At 41.0% G+C, this 21,605-nt stretch overlaps 1 protein-coding gene across 6 annotated transcripts in view; it reads right to left on the bottom strand.

Annotated features, from left to right (window-relative positions):
* The window catches only part of LOC109393433 (protocadherin alpha-C2), a 186,654-nt gene that overhangs the window by 17,520 nt on the left and 147,529 nt on the right, over positions 1-21,605 (bottom strand). For all 6 annotated transcript variants that reach the window (XM_019662664.1, XM_019662668.1, XM_019662653.1 and 3 more), the window contains 2 exons: positions 12,723-12,781; positions 9,873-9,961 (listed from right to left, as the gene is read on the bottom strand). In XM_019662664.1, the coding sequence (XP_019518209.1) occupies positions 9,873-9,961; positions 12,723-12,781 (148 nt within the window). The remainder of the gene's footprint in view (positions 1-9,872; positions 9,962-12,722; positions 12,782-21,605) is intronic.

The raw sequence follows: 21,605 nt of genomic DNA, 5'->3' as shown, positions 1-21,605 counted from the left end.
GAGAGAGAGAGAGAGAGAGAGAGAGAGAAAGAATATGAATGAATGAGGATTTTAAAAAGAATGCTGGTGGTGGTGGTTTAAGGTTTAAGGTGGAGTTCTAGGGCCCTGCCTGTGAGGTGGGTTTTGTAAGGATCTTTCTAGTGCCCTTCAAATCACAATCATTTACAAGTCTAGCATCCTGGGGGCAAGGTTGTGACCCTGAGTGAGAAAAGACCTAGGCAGCTAATTTATATCTCTAAATCTAGAGATTTAGAGGGAGCATATTTAAGAGCTTATCCTCCCTAAAGAAATTCCCCTAAGGCAGATATTTAGACTCAATTTATACTTGGTCCAATAGAAGGGAATGGACGTTGACTAAACACCACCCCATTGACTGCAGACTACAGGGACAGCAGCTGGATGGACATCTTGGTGACACAAGGAACCTGCAAGGGATGCTGACCTCCAAGGAAGTTCTTTCATGGGTCTCATGCCTAATCACTATCAGAGGCATGAGGGCTAATTAAGCCTAAATCAGAGCTGCTGAGAGTGCTGAGACGCTCTAGGCTTTGGAGGTGTCTACCCCGTCTGGACCTCAAGGAGGTAGCTTGTGTGAGAACAGGTTTGTTATGGAAAATGCTCCTAAAAAACAAACAAATCCTGAGTAGATGTGTAGCCATAAAATCAGCCTATAATCACCCTGACCCCCTGACCCTGACACAGGAGGCATCATTGAGGAAAAACAAGTGAGATTTAGGAATACTGACTGAAATACCTCCTTTGCCCCACTGCCCACAACCCCCAACACACACATACATACATACACACCGATCAGGTTCTGCACTTTCTTCTTCCGGGGTCATGGATATACATTTTAATCTGCTTTCACCTAGACACAGATGCTAGATACATACAGGACAGGCAGTATGCTTTGCCCCTGTCTCCTGGCATCACTCTAGGAACAGTGACTTTTCCACTGGCTACTATGTCCTTTAATTGACTCCTTCCAGATTAGCCTGTGGATGATCCAAAGAGTACTGTCTTCTCCTGACTGCTCCCCAACTTTTGGAAAAATACTCTTAAGCCTGGGACAGAACAATCTCTTAGCCCTTAATAATGTACTAGGAACCATTTTCCTCCTGTCTCCACATTTCCACCTCCGCCCATAAAGAAGAGAACACCCACCAAACCAATACTTCTGTCCTGTTGGGGGTAGCCTAGGGAGGGAGCTCTCACCCTTAGTTCCACTTCCTTCCTTACTGTTCCCAAGAAGGAAACGTTGTTTATCTAATTGGGGAGATTACTGTAAATCATACTTGCAATATACTGGGCTTCTTGATTGAACAAATTTAGCATCAACAGTCACTATTTATTCTTTTATGACATACCTCACCTCAAATTCTCTTTCTCTGTTGGGTAATCAACCCAGGACTCTGCCCCATCCTCATCAAGGGATAGGTCTGCCATTCATTTTCTTCCCTTGCATTTGGGAGGTTAAAGGTCATATTCTCCAGACCAATAATAAACTTGATTCTAAACTTTGATCCCTGAGTTAGTCCCTTGCATCTATTGTTAATTTGTTAAGATATGGAGGGAAAGCAAGGTGATTAACTAGTCTCCACCAAACTTCTGACAATAAACAGCATTTAAAAAGAGCATTTAAAGTCTAGTCTACATTGCCACCCCTTTTTCACGGTCCTGATATGCACCTTATTTTACTTCCCCTCTACCGAAATTTATACACACATAGAGACACACACAGCCATTTCTGCCTGAACATGAAAGACCCTGTGGTAGACAGATAACTGTCCCCTAAAGATGCCCATGTCCTAATTCCTGGAACTTGTGAAAATGTGATGTTACATGACAAAGGGACTTTGCAGATGTGGTTGAATTAAACATCCTGCGATAGATTATTCTGGATTATCCAAGTGGGCCCATTGTAACTACAAGGGTCCTTATAGGTGACAGAGGGGGGCCGGAGAATCAGAGAAAGTTGCCGATGCTGTGTTTCTGACTTTGAAAATGAAGGGAGGAGCCACGAGCCCAGAAATGCAGGCAGCCTCTAAATGCTGGAAAAGGCCAAGAAAGGGACCCTTTCCTAGGGCCTCTGGAAGGAACGCAGCCCTGCTTTCACCTTGATTTTAGGCTCCTGAAACTCATTTTGGACTTTTGATTGCCAGAATTGTCATATAATAAATTTATATTGTTTTAAGCCATGTAGGTTATGGTAATTTGTTACAGCAATAATGGGAAACTAATACAGACCTTACAGTCAGCCTGGAACTCAGTGAACAGTCTGCTCCAAGTTACCAAACTATTCCCTTCACCTGGCATGTTGGATAAAGTGACAGTAGTGTGTTAGTTAAATGTACAGGGTTCAGCGGCAGGCAGACATGGGTTCAAATACTGCCTTTGCCATTGAATTCATTAATGAATTCAACAAAGTATTTACTAAGCACCATTGTGTGCTAGACACTGGGAATATAATGGTGACCAACAAACACTGTGTGATTGAAAAGAAGTCACTTGAATCCTGAGCCTCACTTTTCTTATCTAAAACATGAATAATAATAAAATACTTCTCTCTTGCTTAAGTAGGCAATGCATGTAAAGTGCATGTCAAAGTTCTCATTAAATAGTAGCTATTATTAAGTCTTCCATTCTCTTGTTCTAAAAGACTATTTCTACAACCCAGGGGACAACAGCACAGGATTTAAAGACTCTGAAACTTCAACAACAAAGACCATCCCACTGACACAAATATACACACTTCCTTGTTAATAGGCGTTGGCTAAGAGAAGGGAACTCTGTATTCCATGGCTCATCATCAAACCCAGAGCCAAGCTCACAGGCTCAAAGGAGTCCAGCTCTGGGATGGTTATATACCTGGTGATGCCCTTCTCCTCCCAAAACCCTCTGACATGCAGCATTCACACTGGCTGAGGCTTCCAGTGTTGCCAGACCTTTAAGTGACCTCAGGTGATTATAAGAACTGAGATGTGATGCATGAGCTCTTGGGTAAGGCAGAATCTATGATGCAGGGTCAAAAAAGATGAGAGAAGTGCAGCCTCAGGCCTTATTACTCAGCTTGGCCCATGATGCCACCTAGAGCAACAGCTGTGGACACAGGGTTGGCCCAGTGATGGAAATAAGCTGACACAGGAAGTAAGTGGACACAGGATTGGCCCAATGATGGAAGTAAACTTTCTTGGACCATCAACAACAAACTCGTTCGTTCAAACCTTCTGTACAGAGCAGGCTTTATTTTTTGAGTTCGTTTGGTCGCTTTTTTACATTCAATGGTAGCCTATAGTCTGGAGGCCCAGGGTGCTCTGTTTGGGATTCAGCAATCGAGGGCCACAACTCTATTAACAATAAACTTCTCATCATCCCTGTTCTCTTGTAGATTCAAATTTGGTTCCTAAAAGTTACCTTTTCATATCCTAACCCTCTAGAGTTATACCTTTTGATTCTGATTTCCAGAAAGCTCTCAATTTCCTGTTTTAATACCAGCACAAACATCCTTTTTTCTCTAATTTTCTTTGGTATCACCATCCTCACGACTGCCTTCTCCTATCCTTCACCTCGTCCACTCCTTTGGAGATAGATTATACCAAGCAGGGCTGCTGCTGAGCAAACTCTTGGTCTCACTGAGACATGAGAGGAACAGCATCGATCTCTGCTCCCCCTCTTTTTTCCTGACTGTAGGTAACAAGCTCCAAGTGCTGAGGCAGAGAAAGGCTCCTCTCTGAACCACACGCTCACTTCCAGGCTTCCTGGCAATGAGCTAGCTCTCTTCTGTGACCCTTCCCTAGAGGCCCCTAGTCTCCAGCAGTGCTTGACCTGAATATGTTTCTCCAGATTAGGCAATGACCTTCTCAACTGCAAAGTTGATTGCCTCTGTGAAAATGAACTTTTCAAGTTCTTTTGGAATCTGGGCTGAGTTCCTCTGAAAATATTTGTCATTAAAGATCCTTGTTGTTTCTGGGGACACACTTGCATTTCTAGTTTACTAGAATCAGTGAGGCTGAGGGCAAAGCTTGCTGGAGCTGCAAGCTTAAATGAATTACATGCTATCACTACTCCTCTGCCCTCAGCTCAGGTCCTAAGTAGGTCCTTCTTGTCTAAGCACCTCTCAGGCAAGAGCTCCAAGCCCACCAATTCCAGCAATCCAAGCAATCTTTCCCACTTCTTCCCCACATAGCTCTCAAACACACAGGTAGCTTGTCATCTTTGAGCAGAGCCAGGTGGCAGAGCTGGTGACCCCCCTTCCTTGGCCCTTTGTGACACTGGGATTTCCCCGGTAGAAACTTGAATTTCCCTTTTGATAAGAGGCTTAAAAAGTCAGCTACAAAAGATGGGGTGTAGAGAAAGCTAGAAGGGGGGTGGGTAATTTGGAAACTCTCCTGTCCTGTGCAACACTCTTAAACAACTGAAGAATAAGGTGCATTATTTTTCTAAGACATCTTCAAAAGTTGTTTCTCATGATGAAGTTTTTAGGGGCCAGGTTGTACTGCTCTAACGGCACATTAGAGGGATCAGTGATAACCGAACACACTGTAAACAGAGTCTCCATTTCCTGACCCTGCCTCAGCTGCTTCTCCGCATCTGTGGGATTTGGAGGGAACTGCAGTCTGTAAGCAGCCTGTCCAGGAGCACACATCTGAGTGCACATGGGCTCGGATTTTCAAGAGGCACATGGTCTCTGTTTTGGGCCAGTGTTAGAGAAAAAATTCGTTTATTATGTAGCATGGCTCCAGCCCTGACTACATTTGTCCAGGGCTACCAATCCTGGGAGATTTAGTGTAGGAAAAACACAAACTAAAGTGTGGAGGGAAAGAACTACATCAGAATCCTTTTATCACACAGACATGTTTAATTTCAGAAAAACCAGGAAGTCTTCACTTCAGTAGTTTATTTCCAAGACCATTAAAAATAGAAGGTGCAGAGTGTTCTTCTAAGAAGGAGATGAAGAAAGTCACAGATGGATGGATGGAGCAGCAAAGACTTAAGATTCATGGCTAGGTAGAGGATTCTAATTCCCCTTCCACATCGTCTGGCTCCCTCCTCTCTCCAGGTCAGAACATATAACATAAGCTACAGAGAGGACTCTGACAGACACGATGACTTCCACACCGCTAAAAAGTAAAAGGAATCTTAAAGGCCTCACTTTCCTCAGCTAGAGACCCCAGAGCCAGGCTGGCTCTCCTGGGCAATGAGATGCAAGGTGAGAGTGGAGGGTGCTGACCAGAGGGAACTGCCCCGCCCACAGAGACCGCTGATCTCATTTTTTTTCCTAATAAGGATTTGCACACACCTCCCAGAACTATCATTGCCATGACAACAGCTGAAATTGAGGGTGAGCAGGTTAGTGGAACGGCATGCTTTCTAAATTCTCGAACAAGGCCTGAGGCTGCACTCACTCATGAAGTGGAAAAATTCATGTTGGCAGTTTTCCTAAATGGATTCCAAGAAACCTTAAGGATCATGGCTTCTTTCTGGGGAAAAATCAGAGATGGAGCCTCTATGGAGGCCCTCTAGGGGGAGTTGATTTTGTCTCAGAGGTAGGAATCCCTAAGACAAATAAGAGCCCGAACGCCTCTTTAAAACTAGGACACATAAGCTGTGTCCATTTTCCACAGAGCAAAGAGATGTGGCAAACCAGGACAAAAACATCCCCCAAGGACACAAAAAGACAGGTTCTTGAAAAAAAAAAAAAAAAGAATCTGTATAATAGAGCCTTTTCACAGAGACAACTCAGAACAACTCAGACCTACATTCTGAAGCTCAAGGATAGACCCATACCTTGAAAATTCATCAAAATAGCTACCATTTAGTAAACACAGTTCTCCAGGCTCTGTAATACGTGTGTCCGATCTCATTCAATTCTTGCAACAACCCTATTATTCGGTAGACATTGCTTTTATCTCCATTTTATAAGGAGAGAAACTGGGAATCAGAAAAGCTAAGTAATGGTCCCAGGGACATACACCTGCTGAGTGGCAAGACTAGAATCCAAAGAGCTACTCTGACCCAGAGCCTGAGCTGTTAGTGATTCTCTCCCTGACATGGGGAAAGGCTTCCTGCTTCTTGCAAGAACCAGAAGCAGATGCTTCCTTGCATGGCTTCTGAGCCTCCAAAGACAGCAGACAACCTCAGGGATATCTACCCGTGACCCCCTGGACCAGCTCTTAAACTTTAGGGTACGTCAGGGTCACATGCAGGGCTTGTTAAAGCACCGATGGCCGGGCCCCACCCTGAGAGTTTCTGGTTCTGGAGGTATGGTTAGTGCTGCTGCTCCTGGCACCAGCCTTGGAGGGCCACTGCTTGTCACTCTAAACTAAGGTTCCCTAACTAAGCCTGATCACCTTAGTTGCCTCACCTACCTAATTAATCTTTCACTGTTCAGTCCCCAATCCCCTGGAGTGTTGCTTGACAGGCTGTAGTTATTTTTGGCAGTGCTGTCTGTGTGTTTGGGAATTCCCTGAGCTCTTCTGAAAATAGTGAATAGGTCCTACTCCAAAAATAATTTGTTGCCTTAGGTAAGTCCTGAGATCCCATGAAATGTAGAAAGAGAAGCCTGAGTGAACCAACAGGAGGTAGCTAAGCAGCCTGGAGCCCTGAAGCCTGGAAGTCTTTCATAACCTCTCAGGATTACCTCCAGGCACTGGGCACACGAGGGCACTCATTAAAACCTCTGCAGAACATTCATATGGAGAAAGTCAGAGCTGCAAACATAATGGACTGGCCCTTTAATGCCCCTCTCCCCAACATACATTCCTCCATCTGGAGAAGAGGCTGTGACTGTATGTCCTGCACTTCCTGTTTAGCTCATTTTCTTTCTCTGCTCAGTCTCACAGGAAGCTGCTAAAGAAGTAAGAAGCCGGCAGTCCAGGTCTGCTTGCATGGAGGCCAGGCTGGAGACAGAGGCCAGTAATCAGGATTAACGGATTTAATGCCTACCTTACTTATCTTGCAGGAAACATCACCTGGTGATGTCCCCATTAATCCCTTCAGAGCATGACATCTTATCCTAGGCTTTTCTGAGCTGTGAAAATAAATGAAGTTTAGTGACAAAGCAGGAGAATTCATCTTTGGAGGAAAAACAACTGCAAAGGACACGTGTGAGTGAGGATACTGCACAGCAGGCCTCTCTCCCTTTATGCCCACGACTGCAGCTGTTGTAGGGTTGGTAAGAGAAGGCACTGGTTCCTGAGAAAAACTCAGATACAAGCGTATGGAGACTCAGGCACCGAGAGGAAGGCTTTTGGAAGCAGCTGCATCTTCATCATGAAGCACTAAGGAGAACAGAATCAATGAAAGGCAGGCTCTACTTGGGACTGGAAACAGCCAAGTTTTTTGAAGCATTTTCCTTTTATTCAGGCCGAACTAATAAATCCTCCCCATTTCACCTCTAAGAGGGCAGCTGAGAGGTGATTGAACTGTACAGATGTCAAGATGACCCAGAAAACCTTAGAGGGTCTGTATCTAGGCCTAAAAGCAAGGACTGCTGAATTCTGGCCACCAGGTTACCAGCCAAGGCCGCATCATAGATCACACAAAAGTAACCCAGCAAAAACAGAGTAAAATGATGAGACGTTTATTAATATATGTCAAGCACTACATTCAGCTCTTTCTGCTTTAATTATCATGGCAACTCGATCAGACAGGTGTTATTATTATACCCAATTTATGGATGGTGTAATTAAGAAAACACAAATTTAAGCAACTTTCTTATGCTCACCCAGTAAGTAAGTTTGGAATTGTAACTCAATTCAGATCTGACTCCAAATCATAACCTTAATCTTTATGCATATTCCTTCCAGTGCAGAACATATGTTGAGTCCTAAAACCTAAAAGTACCAAAAGGACAGAGCAGAAGGTGAAGGAGCATCTCTTTAACTTCCTATCATTGGAGGTATGTTGAAAAGTATGGGTGGGTCACCTATTGGGTAATTGGCAGATGTAAGCTCTGTCCACCTCAGTCCATGAGGACTGTGACTCATGAGTCATTGGCCAGGCACAGTCCTGGAGGGAAGGGATTATACAAGAGGGGTTGAGACAGTAGGAAAGGGGAGCAGTGAGACTCCTCCCCTATCTTCTGTCAAAAAAATGGGTTTTTAACATTCTTTTGAATCTGAAGGAGACACCTGGGCCAGATGCAAATGAAATAATCAACAGACAGTTCTTAGGAATATACACCAATCAGCATCATCAATGAAAGGGTTCTTGGCTCACCAGACTGACCTACGAAGCCTCTAGAACAAGAAAAACCTTGACATGAGAACAGGATAGCAGGACATGATTTCATGTGGCCACTTTCATTGGGTAGTTCTCACCTTTCCAGGTACCTCCCCATCCTGTGATACTTGGCAGTTTAAACCCACTTTCTCCTCCATCACTTCATCACTCCATCATTGGCATTGAGGCTGCAGATTTGTCAATGAACTGGTTTATGTTCTTCCCCTTGCCATCTGGCAATATTAGCCCTCTAATGAATTGCTTTAACTTGTGCATTTATTTTTTGACAAATGTGACTTTTAGTTGAATTATGCAACATTCATAAATAGCAAATGCTAGCTGATTAGAAGCAACGAAAGCCCTTAGAGTTGCCAGCAAAAACGGGCCCTTAGCTGCACATGTTACTTGGATAGTCTAATCATTTGAAAGGCACCTGATTATTTTTGGAAAGTACTTTTTACCCACACACTTATGTCATCTGTTATGTATGTGTGTATGTATTTGAATTTGGATAGATTCTTGCAAGCCAGCCATGTTCTGAATGTAAGTGCTAGATACATTTGGATTTGGAGCTAGACACACTTGGCTTTGAATCCTACTTCGGCCACTTACAAACTACATGAACCTGGGTATGTTTCTTAACCTCTCTGTGTCTCTAGTCTCTCATCTATAAAATAGATATAGTAAATTCCTTGCAAGATTGTCATGAGGAATAAATGAGATCATGCATGTAATGTGCTTGGCACAGTGTCTGGGTATATCATGGCTCAATAATTCCTAACTATTATCATCATCATAATGTTCTATTCATAGAGGATTATGGTAGACACCATTTCCGGCCTCCACAATCCTTTCTGAAAACTGCCACAGGGATGAACCTCCAAAGCCGTATTTTTATGATATGACACTGCTGTAGTGATTGGGCAAGAATAAGGAAACTAAGAAAATGGGACTTTAAGCAATTTTTCTGCGCTCACCCAGCCATTGGGTTTTTGATCCAACCTGGCAGATTCTTTTTTCTGAAAGTTTGGATAAGGAATTGGTCCTCTGAACTAAGAAACTGTGAAGTGGTTGCGTTGGGCAACGTGCATGTCAAGGCAATAAAGTCAGTTTGCAGAATGATGTAGAGTGCGGAGTGAAGCAGGTCTGACTTTGTCAGGAGTCAAGGAGAGTGGCGCCTTGGCTCTGATAACTTTCTGCTTCCATGAGAAACGCCATTCTATCTATCTACCATGTATCAATCTATCCATCTACCCACCTACCTACCTATCTCCCTTTTGTTCACTACTTTGAGAGGGTTTCCATTGTCTTCAACCAAAAGATCTTTGCTAACAATGTTCTCTCTCTGCATAAGGCCCCAAAATCTTTTCTGTGAAACTCAGAGAACCTAAGCATTTGAAAGTTACCTAGTTATTTTATTTTAGAATATAACTTCACACACACACACACACACACACACACACACACACCCTTATATTATCTGTTTTCAACTCTTGAAGGACATTAAGTAGAAAATCAAAATAATCATGCATGTAAAGAAAAGAAGAAAGAATAAAAAGAAAGCCATTAACATTCCTGATCTTACAAAAACAGGTCACATGATTGTTTCCTTTAACCCAAGCAAGAAGGGAGAGACCCTGGGTCTTTACCTGGTGTTGCACTGGATACTGTTGGCCACTGCTGATCAGGCCCTCCTGGACCAGCCCGTAGAATGCCAGCCTCCTCCAGGTGCACAGAGCTGAGTAAACACACAGACCCAAATAATGGTCAGACCATCAATGCCTTTCCAGATCTCCTTCCACCCTCAGAAAATGCTTACATCTCTGGAGGAAGGACTGCAGCTAACATATTCTACTCATGCTTGATCAGGAGCAATTACTGCTGAGCAGTCACCTTGCAGAAACTGCAAAAGCATTGTTGACTCACGGCCTGCTCTACCATTCAGGCAATAAACATGTTTTATCTTTATGGCAATTTTGGTTTTCATTAATGCTGTGGTATTCATTTAATCTAACTAGAAGCCCATCAGAGGGCTAGTGCCATTTGAACATCTCAATGCTGAAGCAGATGAGGAGAGCTTATTCTCAAAAGCCCAAGTCCCTCTTGCTGGTTCTCTTGTTTCTGGATTCTCTATAGCAAAAAAGGAAACACACAAAAATTATCTGCTGATAACTGTAGTATTATTCCAATTTGGCTACCCAATTAATTTTAACCTTATTTTTGACCCACCCTACATTTCCTGGGACTAGAGGAACCTTAACACCACCACTCATGGACCCCAGTTCAGAAGAGATCAATTCACCATGAAATATGGCAGAGAGTGAGACATGAATTGGGAGACAGTTAGAGGCAAGTAGAGATAGAACATAAACTACTCAAGAGCAGAGAGAACATCATAGTCATTTGTGTATGTCTAATGCTAGCACATATTAGACCCTCAAATATTTGTTGGATTAATGAAGGAAGGAAGAAATGGGACCTTAAGAGTAAATATCATCCAAGGAACTCTCACCAAAATTAGAGGACTCTTCTAAACTAGACCTTGGTTCATCTTGAAAATTAAGTTACTAATATAAAACTTATACTACCATCTGAATGGGATTATATGAGGCAACAGAGCAGACAAAATTGAATTATTGTGGGGGAGGGCCATCTATAAGTTCAATATTCTCTTACTCTTTGAAAATTCAATCATTAAGCTCTGCCCTATTGCTATTCTTCCCTTCTTCTATACCCTAGAATCTCCTCTTTTCCCCAAATATTAATATGCTTCAGATGTTCCTGGATCCTATCAGCAAATTATATGGGTTCATTCAGATTAATTCTGAAGATGTAACTACCCTCGAACCAGCTCAACTCAAAGCAAAATTTTCAAAGGAACAGTTACATGATGTCTGCGGCTGGAAAGGCCAAAGAAGCTAAGCACATGTGTGAAAAACATGAGTATTATCTAAGTTTAGAACTCTAATATATAGTCAATGTACTACATTTTAAAGAATAAATTACATTTAGCTTCAATTTTTATTTCATTTCTTATCCTACTTAAATCTCATAATATCTTAATTAAAACCTGAATGGGAGCACATTTGTCTTTTTTTTTTTCTATTTGAAATTGGGATAAGGAAGTGATATATTTTAGTACTTTATTTTAAATGTCGCTTTTAAGAGACATCTCATCACTTTGGTACTTTTCAAGTAAAGCAGTAACTCAACTGGGGAAGAGTTGGTATGGTAAACCATGCTTTTTCCTATTGCGTGGCTTTACCCCAATAGCTCAGATGCAGGGAAAAGCAGAGTTGGTCTCTAACACACATAAAGAATCCTTCTGATACCTAGTATTCTAGCATCTGCATAATGTTTCTGGCCTCAAATTATGACCCATGTTCCAATGTGACATCCCACCAAGCTAACTACGATCTTCAGCCCTTCACTGGTTACTTCTCATTCAGAAATAGCAGCCATTATAATGATTTCTGCTCAATTTGTACTGTAATGCGTGAAATATGCTAATTTATTTTAATTGAATGCATGTTTTAATGGACTAAAACTAATTTTTCATTAATTCAACACATACTTCGTAAGCCCTCTCTTCAGAAATTGATCTAGGTTTGGTGAAGATCAACTTAAGAGTTGCCCAGATATTTTGAGGGTCTTAAGTTGGAAGTTTATTTCTTCTTTAAAACTAAATCCTTTTGGTGGTAGTAGTCATTAGTTTCTTGGTCCTCTCCATTTGGTTTCCAAAGACATTCACAAATAAAGAATCTTTTATTTGGCCCCATGGCATGGATACTAGATCAGCTCTGGGAATAACGGTAGCTAATCAATTACTGTCAAAGACACAAAGTAGAGAAAGCAAAATTATATTTAATCTGAGTCTTAGAGTAATGCTATTACTCTAGGTTAATTTAAAGTAAGCTAGATTTGGTCTCCAGATATTTAATAAAGGCCCTTCACGTGACTCATTCTCTGAAGAGCCTTGGCCCTTGATGGCCATATGATAACCACAAGATGGAAAAAATAAAGAGACTCAAATAGGGGTGAACATGAACAAGAATAATTGAAATTATGGTGGTTGATAGGATATAACAATCAATGTTTGATAGAAAACCAAGATAGACAACATGTACATATATATAATGTACTCAAGTCCAAAAACATCCGTATTAATTATAATTTTTAAGGGAGGGACAGAAATTATAGGTGGAGAAGAGATGGAGGAACTTGAAATTACTTCCTTATAGAAATTCTGATTAAAGAAAGTACACAGCAGTCTGTCTCTGTGATTTAACAGGAGACTCTTATTTGGCAGCATTTGATAAGCATTTGGCACTGACCACTTCCAATGTTTCAAGGAATAGACACAGAGACAAAAATAATTGCATTCCTTTGGCAAAGTGTCTAAAGTTTCTCAGTTTTGACAGCTGCTTCCGGCCTACACAGTCACAGTTTATCTGAGCCATACAAAGTTCAAGTTACTTCTGAGTGAAGGAAATACATACCTGTGCATTCCAGCTCTCAGGGAGGCAGAGTAACGCCAGTCAGGATTGGGCTGTCGTGGCTGCAAAATCACAAAGGGAGTTTTTGTTACTGTGGCCAAACAATGAGCTCCCAGTGATGATGTTAACTGCTTAGTTGCTTCTTAAGTATTTCCATGCATCTTTAAAAAAGTATTCAAGGAGCCATTTCATGTGCAACTCTAATAAATTACACTGAGTTTCAATTTTTATTTCATTTATTATCCTACTTAAATCTCACAATATCTTAATTAAAACCTGAATAGGAGCACATTTGTCTTTTTTTTTTTAATTTGAAAATGGGATAAAGAAGTGATATGTTTTAGTATTTTATTTTAAATGTTGTTTTAAAGGTACATCTCATCACTTTGGTACTTTTCAAGTAAGGCACTAATTCAACTGGGAAAGAGTTGGTATGGTAAACCATACATATAGCATTTCAGGAGAACATTAAATTAGCTTGTCAGCATCTTCGCACAAGCAAAATATCATGGAAAACCAGATTTAATGATGCTGTGAGGACCATCGTGGGCTTTGCCTTGCCTCAAACGGGTCTATGTTCTGAAAGCAGCACTGGGGAAGGGCAGTCTGTTGTGAGACAGGAAAAGCTTTCATTGTTTTTGTCCTCGAATGCCCTAAGGGGCGTCCCAATTTGGTGTTCCAGCTATAACAAGGCACACAACTGCACACATTCTGCTGGTCTGGCTGGACTGCAGGGGACTGCAATCTGCTGCTGGCTTTGCAGACTGCAGCATGTTTGACCCAGGACGGATGTGCCCAGTCATAATGCCAGCAAATGATAACCGCCTCTTCTGCTGATGGGAGAGGAATGCTAGGGAGAAGAAAACAAAGCATGGTGGCGTTTGACCTTGTTTTGCTACATAACCGTTTTCATAAAATTGGACTTGTTCTCTGCTCCTCTGAGTGCTTTGCCTCCTCACTCAGTTGCTGTTCACTAAGCTCTCATTGTTTCACAGGGAATAGCTGACACCTAAGAAGAGCCTGGCTCACTCTGCACCACCTATGTGTTGAAAAGCTCCGTTACCCTGTGTCTACAGTCAATCAAAAGTGGAGGGGACAAACAGGAACATATGGGCACCTAAAGACTGCTCAGGGAGTTACGTGCTGAGGAGAAGTTACTCAGGAATCAATGGGGACAAAAATTAATGACCATCACTATCTTGTGTCAATTAGCACAAATTTTATTATGAAAAACCTGAGATAGATGTTCCTCTTGATGGGTTTTCATGGGGCAGAGGAAAAAAAAACCTGAGGTCTATTTGAGTGGAAAGATGAGCAGACAGAGTTTGTATTCTATATTTCCCTCTGGATCATAATTATCATATTGGGTAGACACAAAGCTACTGTAATATCAATAAACTATTTCAATAGTCAATAATTCTTGTTCTTATCATTCTTATAGTTCATTCACGGGATGCACAATATTTCATAAACACGCTTCTTCATAACATCCAAAGAAGTGATCAGCACTTCAACTTCCAGATAGACTCTGGAATGGCTAAATGGTGTTCAAAGACTTTGCCAAAGTCAAGGCCCACAGAAAGCTACAACTCTAGAATACTTTCCTTCAAATGTCCCCATACACTAACTGCCCTCTCTGGACCCCTTCCACTCTGTTGGCAAGATATAACTATTCAAGTTGTTCCATCCTTGGTTTTTAAGTTTACAAAATGCTAAAAACCATATAAAGTAGCATAAAACTACAGACAAAATGAAGGGGTTCCCATTTTCTACCAGTTGTGCTAGAGGGAACAGAAGAGAACATATTTGCAAATAATTTTGTAAAATCTGGAAATATGACTGAAATACTTTTTACAAATCATATCATCACCATCTCTCCCCTTACCATCAGCAGCACTAGTGTCAGCTTGTCAGCTGTGAGAACCTGCCTTCAAGAAAGACGTTGACATCTGTTGAGTCGATGTTGCCAGTTTTTCAATGATTGGGTAACATTCATGATGAAAATTGCTGCAACTTGATCTTTGGAATGAAATCATCAACCGCATTTTGCTGAATGGCACAGTTCTAGCAGGACTGACCAGGAAATTCAGTTCATTACATAAACTCACTTCCTCAATAACATTTAATTTATCATACTTCTATTTTCTAGAATAGTCCATCCGCAGCAAGATGCTTCTAAGATTCATTTGCCAGAATCATAGTTATGAGATATCTTATGGCTATAAGATCAGGCACAGAAAAGGTAAAGTAGAAAGTAATTAATGTTTTAAGTATCCATATTACATTAGAAACAGGATAAGTACTTTATATATTTTACTGCATTTATCCTAACACTTTCTTTGTCAGACTATAAATTCTATAAAAGGGATTATATCTGTTTTGTTCATAAAAGATATGAATATCCTCAGATATTCATAATACATAGTTATGTTCTCAGAGCCTAGCAGGGTTTAGGTATTTGGTAGGTTTTTATAATGTTTTTGAATAAATGAACTATCATGCAAGGGCAACATTACTGTACTTAAATTATAAAAACAAGAAATATGAGCTTTGGAGAGATTAAGTTACTTGCCTGATTGGTAGATTTGAATGATAGTCATGTTTCCCTAATGTGAAAGTCTGTGTTTTAAATAAATTTACATGGAATGATATATATATTTTTCTTTTTTCTCTTTTTTTCCTTCTGAGTTTCCCAGATATTGCTTTATTTTAAAATGATACAAAATTAAAAGTAATAAAATGACCATTGGTTTCATCCAAATTCGATTAAACTTGGAAAAATTCAACTTGAAAGGCCGACTTCTGAGACACCTGACACAATCGAGACATACCCAATACTTGGATGATACATCCCAGGACTCTGCTTAATTTCTATTCGTGAAAAGCCCCAGAATGTTCTGTTGTTACAACGTTGACTATTAGTAGAATAATAGTCACTAAACTCCAGATGTGGAGAAAGTGAATTAGGTAGTCCATATGGGTGATGCAGTATTATTAAAGAACAAGAACCCATTTAAGTTTCTATCAAAATTATAGCAAAGATTTAGTTTATTCTGTAACATTATTTATTAATTATACCATAGAATATTTGAAGTGATTCACCTCTTCCAAGACAGATTTAAAATAAAATGTTTAAAAAAAACCCTATGTCGGGCCGGCCGAGTGGCACGTTGGTTAAGAGTTGGCTTGGGATGTCAGCTCTGAGCAGCGGGGCCCCGTTCAGCTCCCACATGAGGGCCAGTGATGCTGCACCCTCTACAGATAAGATGAAGAACAATGGCTTGACCTGGAGCTGGGCTGCTGTGGGTCACTGGCGACGGCCTAGGCTGCAATGGAGCTGCAGTGGGCTGCCGTAAGCTACCGTGAGTGGCTGACAGTCAGTGTAAGCGGCCAGCAGCTGGCATGAGCTGTCAAGAGCCGCCATGAGCAACCATCCAGAGGCCGAAGACCAATCTGCCTCGCCCGGGAAGAGCGCAATGATGGTGCCAACATGAGCCAGTGAAGCGACATCCTCCACAACTAGACTGAGGAACAAAGGGACAGGGACTTGCCTGTTCCCCTTCCCCGATTCCCCAACGCTGTTCCCATCCCCCAATTCCCCAATAAAATCTTTAAAAACAACAACAACAACAACAACAAAACAACCCTATGTCATTCATACACTCATAGGACTACTCAGGAAATGATACGCTACCATGTTGAAGCTATCAATAAATGGCCCTCCGAGAAATGAGACTAGGTGGAGCAGCTCCTTTTCCCTCTCAACAGGACTCTGTTAAGGATGGATCCACTGTAGATTTTTCACAATGATATTCTGTGAACATTGATCTAAACTATGACGGGCAGAATCCTAAGATGGCCCCCAAGACCCCTACACCCTAGTATAAATGCCCTGAAAAATCTCCAAGACTGTACATGATGGATCTTACTCCATGATTAGATAATATTATATGGTACAACTGGATTTAAGAAAGGGAGATCAACCAGGTGGGATTGGCCTCATCACATGAACCCTTTAAACCTGGGTCTAGAGATCAGGGACAGGTATCAGATTTGAAGCATGAGAGAAATTTCACATGAGAGAAGATTCTCCATTGTTAGCACTGAAGATGGAGGAGGCGATGGGGCAAGGACCTGAGAGCAATCTCTAGGAAGAGGGAGTGACGTCCAGCCAATAAGAAAGTGGGGATCTTAGCCCTCAAGGAACTGAATTCTGCCAACTACCTGAATAAGCCTGAAAGTAGGTTCTTCCCAAAGCTTCCAGAAGAGAACTTTGCCCTACTGCCATGTTGATTTCAGCCTATGGAAACCTGAGCAGAGAACCCAGTCATATCATGCAGGACTCTGAGATAATAAATGAGTGTTGTTTTTAACCACTAATTGGTGGTAATTTGTTACAAAGCAATAGAAAACGAATATATAAACTGTTGGTTATTAAAGCAAAAAGGAATGTAACATTTAAAATTATCATTGTTATGTTACATGTTAGTCAAGTAAAGCAAATTGAGAAGATGATAAATCTGAGAATTCTAGGTTAAACATTTCCCTCTGAAGTCATTAATTTCCCTCTGAAGCCCTAATCCACAGGGCAGGAAAGTAAAATAAACATGACTTTAAAACATACCTAATAGGTTTTAGTACAACACAAAATGCTAGGTTTGCTTAATTCTGGATGCACAGCCTGCTAACACAGCAGTTACTCTCTCGCTCACAGTTTCACTTCCCTGGAGCCCAGAGCTCTGACCCTGCAAGACCAAAAAGGAACTGATGTTGCTTATGTGCCAAGGAACTAACATTTCTCTTCACTTTTGCAATGTTGGATCGTTCTTTGCATTTCTCAAGTTCAAATTCTTGAAAGAAGAAAACTTGTATAATATTTAGGCTAGCCAATTTAAAACACTGCTAAGGAATTCTCTTGACCTTTGATTTTTGAAATCATGATTAAAGATTATAATGCTCAAAATAGTATCATATGAGTAAGCTAAATTTATATTCACATTATAATATGCACAGGAACACTGAGCCAGGTGAAGTCCTACAAAAGTCAGATTCAAAGACACCTGCAAATCCCCATTAAATTTAGCTAAACTTCTGGGCTTGGTGATGCAATATTCTTCCTCAAACGTTTGCAGACTAACATCATCCTAACCTTTCATTGAGAGTAAAAATTGGTGGCCAACCAAGGCAAGTATCCAGAACTGACTCTGCTCCTCTGTCAAGCAGACAGCATGCCAATAGACAATTTATAATGTGCCAGACTGTGTCCCTGCAGAGTGTTCTGAGGTAGACCAGATGCCCATATGACGGCTCACTCCTGGGTCAGAGGAAAGGGTAGGCCAATGACATTCAAGCTACAATAAACAGATTTCTTCATCAGTCAGAATATGTACAAGATAATGAGACAGAGAAGAGTTCTACCATAATTCCATCTGGTTCAGCAGATCTGTAGAAAAAGGGAGGAAGGAGGTAATTTAAAGAAATGATTGTATTATCAGACCAAAGAAATTAACCTTTTCTCAGAAGAACAGTCCTATGACCAATATGGAAATGGCAAAACAAAACAGCCCCACCCACTCAGAGGTGTCTATCAGAGGGTGAAACAGTAGAATAGAAGTTCACAGACACAATTTGTTTGCCTATTCTGGCCATTGTGCACTTTTTTTTTTTTCAGCCAAGTCATCCTGCTACCTGTTTGCAGCTCAGCGGCAGCTCAGCTCTGGCCGGGAATCGAACCACTGTTGCTCAGAGCTTGCACTCTTGAGCAAGCTCTTAACCAACTGAGCCACTCGACCGGCTCTATTGTGCACTTTTTATAATTCACCACCACCATGTCTCTTTACACTAAGTATAAATTCTAATCCAGGATAGAGTCATAGGAGAGAAAAGTCAGTCCTGGGGAAAACAAATTAGGTGTCACTTAAAGAGAAGGATTAACTCTTTCAGGTCCCTGTATCTGGAATTAGGGTAAGTAGGTACACACAATGACAGAGATATCTGAAGATTTGGTGACTACAGATGGACTTAAAATAAGTGAAAGTAAATGCAAACTTAACTCCTTTTTGCTAGTCTTTTGTGATTTCCACATCTTGTGCCAACTGGTCCCACTGGGGCACTGTTAGACAAATCTGCCCAGAGCACTCAAAGTGACTCATTAGCACTCACAGGACCACAAATGCACAGAATTCACCTTAAGATTCAGTTCCTTTTCTTGGAGACTCTGAAAGCAGTGCCAACCACATTCAGTATCAGGTTTTCAGAAATCTCCAAAGAGAAACTCTACCCTATTGCCAAATAGTTACTTCAAAAACCTCATTGCACAAGTGGCTCGTGAAATAAGCTCACTGGAGGTAAAATCCACCAAAGGATTAGAGTCTGGTGTTAAATGCTGACGTTTGATAAGCAACGAGGGAGAAATCAGAGAAAGAACAGAGCTAAAAAGATTTTAACAGGCTATGCCAAGAGTAAAACAAATAAACAAATAAAAATATATTAGCTTGGTAGTAACATTTTTATTCATTGATCCTCCCATTTGTGACCTACTTCTATGCCAGGAATTACTCTTTTTCCAAAAGCAGTTAATGTACACTACTAGGTGAACTAGTGGTAGCCTAGATGCCTGAGTATCCCACATCAAAAGGAGTAGAAACATTGGGATTTTTGTCTACGTATGTTATTTCAAAAGCACAGCCTTTGGAGTTAGACAGACATGACTTAAAATACCATTAGCGGAGTGACTATGTATGTCACTTTACCTCCCTGAGCTCATTTCCTCATATGCTAGATGTTGGTAAGTGTTTGTTTAATGTATGACGTGCAGGTAATGAAACCATACATATATTGCAAAGCAGAACATTTTTATATAGCAGGTAGTCAGCAACTGCAAATTTCCTTATTCATCCTCTCCAACCCCAATCTAATTTAATGAAGGCACATGGCATTATTGCACCCCAGGACTCTCTTGCCATCTGCAGTAACTAGGTATGGAAAATAGAAAGCCTGACATGGGAATTTAACAGGTTGATCCAGCAGTGATGACTTTCAGAGTTGAGTGATTTTTGTCCCCATTTTGCCATGCTATGACAACGTGACACTCTCTCCCCATCACTGTAATAATTTCAGGAGCTGTAGGTCTTAGGGCCCTTCACTGGATTTCCGAAACTGTCTGGCAGAAATTTGCCTTTATTAAAATCATGTGCTCTCCTGGCAAAATCCCACAAGAGCAAGCACTTTTCTGACATAATTTTCTCCCTAGATTAAAGGCTTGTGTACCAAAGTACAAATTAACACACAGGTCAGTGTAAAACAGAAAGAGTTCATGTATCAAATTGCCCCGAGCTTTGAGCTAGGAAAGGAAGGATAAGCGTGTCATTCCCGTGAGCTTCCAGCTCATAGCTGGTGGCAAAGCTTGCCTGGCCTGCTCTCCATGCCTCTTCACCATCTGCAGTCCACCCCAGGCCCAAGAGGGCTTCACAGGAATTTGTTAAGCAAATGTCTACAGCATCCCTATTTAAAGCTAAGCTCTTTGACATGCTTCCAAAAGCTATGATCTAAAGAATTCTGGAAGCTCCATGATTTCCCCCCCTGTTCTTCTTAATCTGCGATCTGCCTCTCATGGCTGCTCGGCACTGACCAGCATCAAGCTCATCTGATTAATCTGCCTACAGTGCACATGGGAAATTCTCTCAATCCATCTCTGGTTTTTTTTTTTCTCTGTGTGTATGCATTACTTTCCTCAAGCTTAGCATGAATTTAGAATGTGAAACTATGAACGTTCATAAAAAGACAGCAACATGTCATTGAAAATATATCACCAAAATATAGCAGGGGCAATTATTATTAACTATTTTTGTAGTAGCTCTAAAAGTCCTAACAACAAAGTAGTTGTGTGGGAAGATAACAATTCATCACTATTTATGGGATAAAATTTATGGGATGAATCCAAGTTTAAAGAATCAAAAAACAGATCTCTATTATTTCAAGCATGCATATGGATACAAATGCACTGTACAAACATATTCACACATTCATGCACTGTTCAATAATTTATAGACATTCCTCATAATAATGAGCAAGATGGCCTTATGCCGACTTAAAACTTAAAACCAGGGTATTTACTGACTGACACCTGTCTTTCGTGTACAGTAAGCCATCTACTTTCCCAGACTTTTGTAGCTATTGCACACTAAACTTTAGATCCAGAAAATGAACAGGTGCTTTGGAACACAATGAAGTATTGTTTGAAGCATTGTCATTTAACTTAAAGACTTGAGGGGTTTAAACAGGCTACTTTGCATCTCATCAAAACCGTAGGAACTATCAACAGGAAATCAGAAGATTACAGACTGCATCTAAGCTAAATGAATGAAAATCCTCTTACAACGAATTCACACTATGCCAAGAAAGGTGACTAGTAGGAGAATTCTTTTCCCTTCTTTTTCTCCCCAATCCCAGCTTGTTCTGATCTTCACCATACCCTCAGGTCCCAAATCCACTCATTCTAATATCTCCCTGGCCCAACCAGACACAAATTGTTTCTTGGTCTCTCTGTTTACTATCATTCATTTCCTCTGTTAGCCCCTACAGAAGGGTTACCACATCAAACAGCCAAAGCAAAGTTTGGCTTCAGGGTGAGGTCCACAGTCTATGGCTTTATCACCTCTGCCATGAATTTCCAGAAGATCCTATTGCATCAGTTCAGTGCAATTACTGGAAATACTAACTGGATAATTTTCACTGTAGACAGTTCAAGGTAAAAACAGGGACAGCATACAGAGGTGACCACCACTGCCCCTAGAGGTCTCAGAGCTTTTTAAAAAATAACACACAGCATTCCAAAAGAGAACTTTCCTGTCTACGACACAGCAGAGGCCATTTCTCCTTGAATCT

Source organism: Hipposideros armiger, unplaced genomic scaffold (assembly GCF_001890085.2).
Source record: "Hipposideros armiger isolate ML-2016 unplaced genomic scaffold, ASM189008v1 scaffold_11, whole genome shotgun sequence".
Classification (NCBI taxonomy): domain Eukaryota; kingdom Metazoa; phylum Chordata; class Mammalia; order Chiroptera; family Hipposideridae; genus Hipposideros; species Hipposideros armiger.
This window is presented reverse-complemented; position numbering and strand designations above follow the sequence as displayed.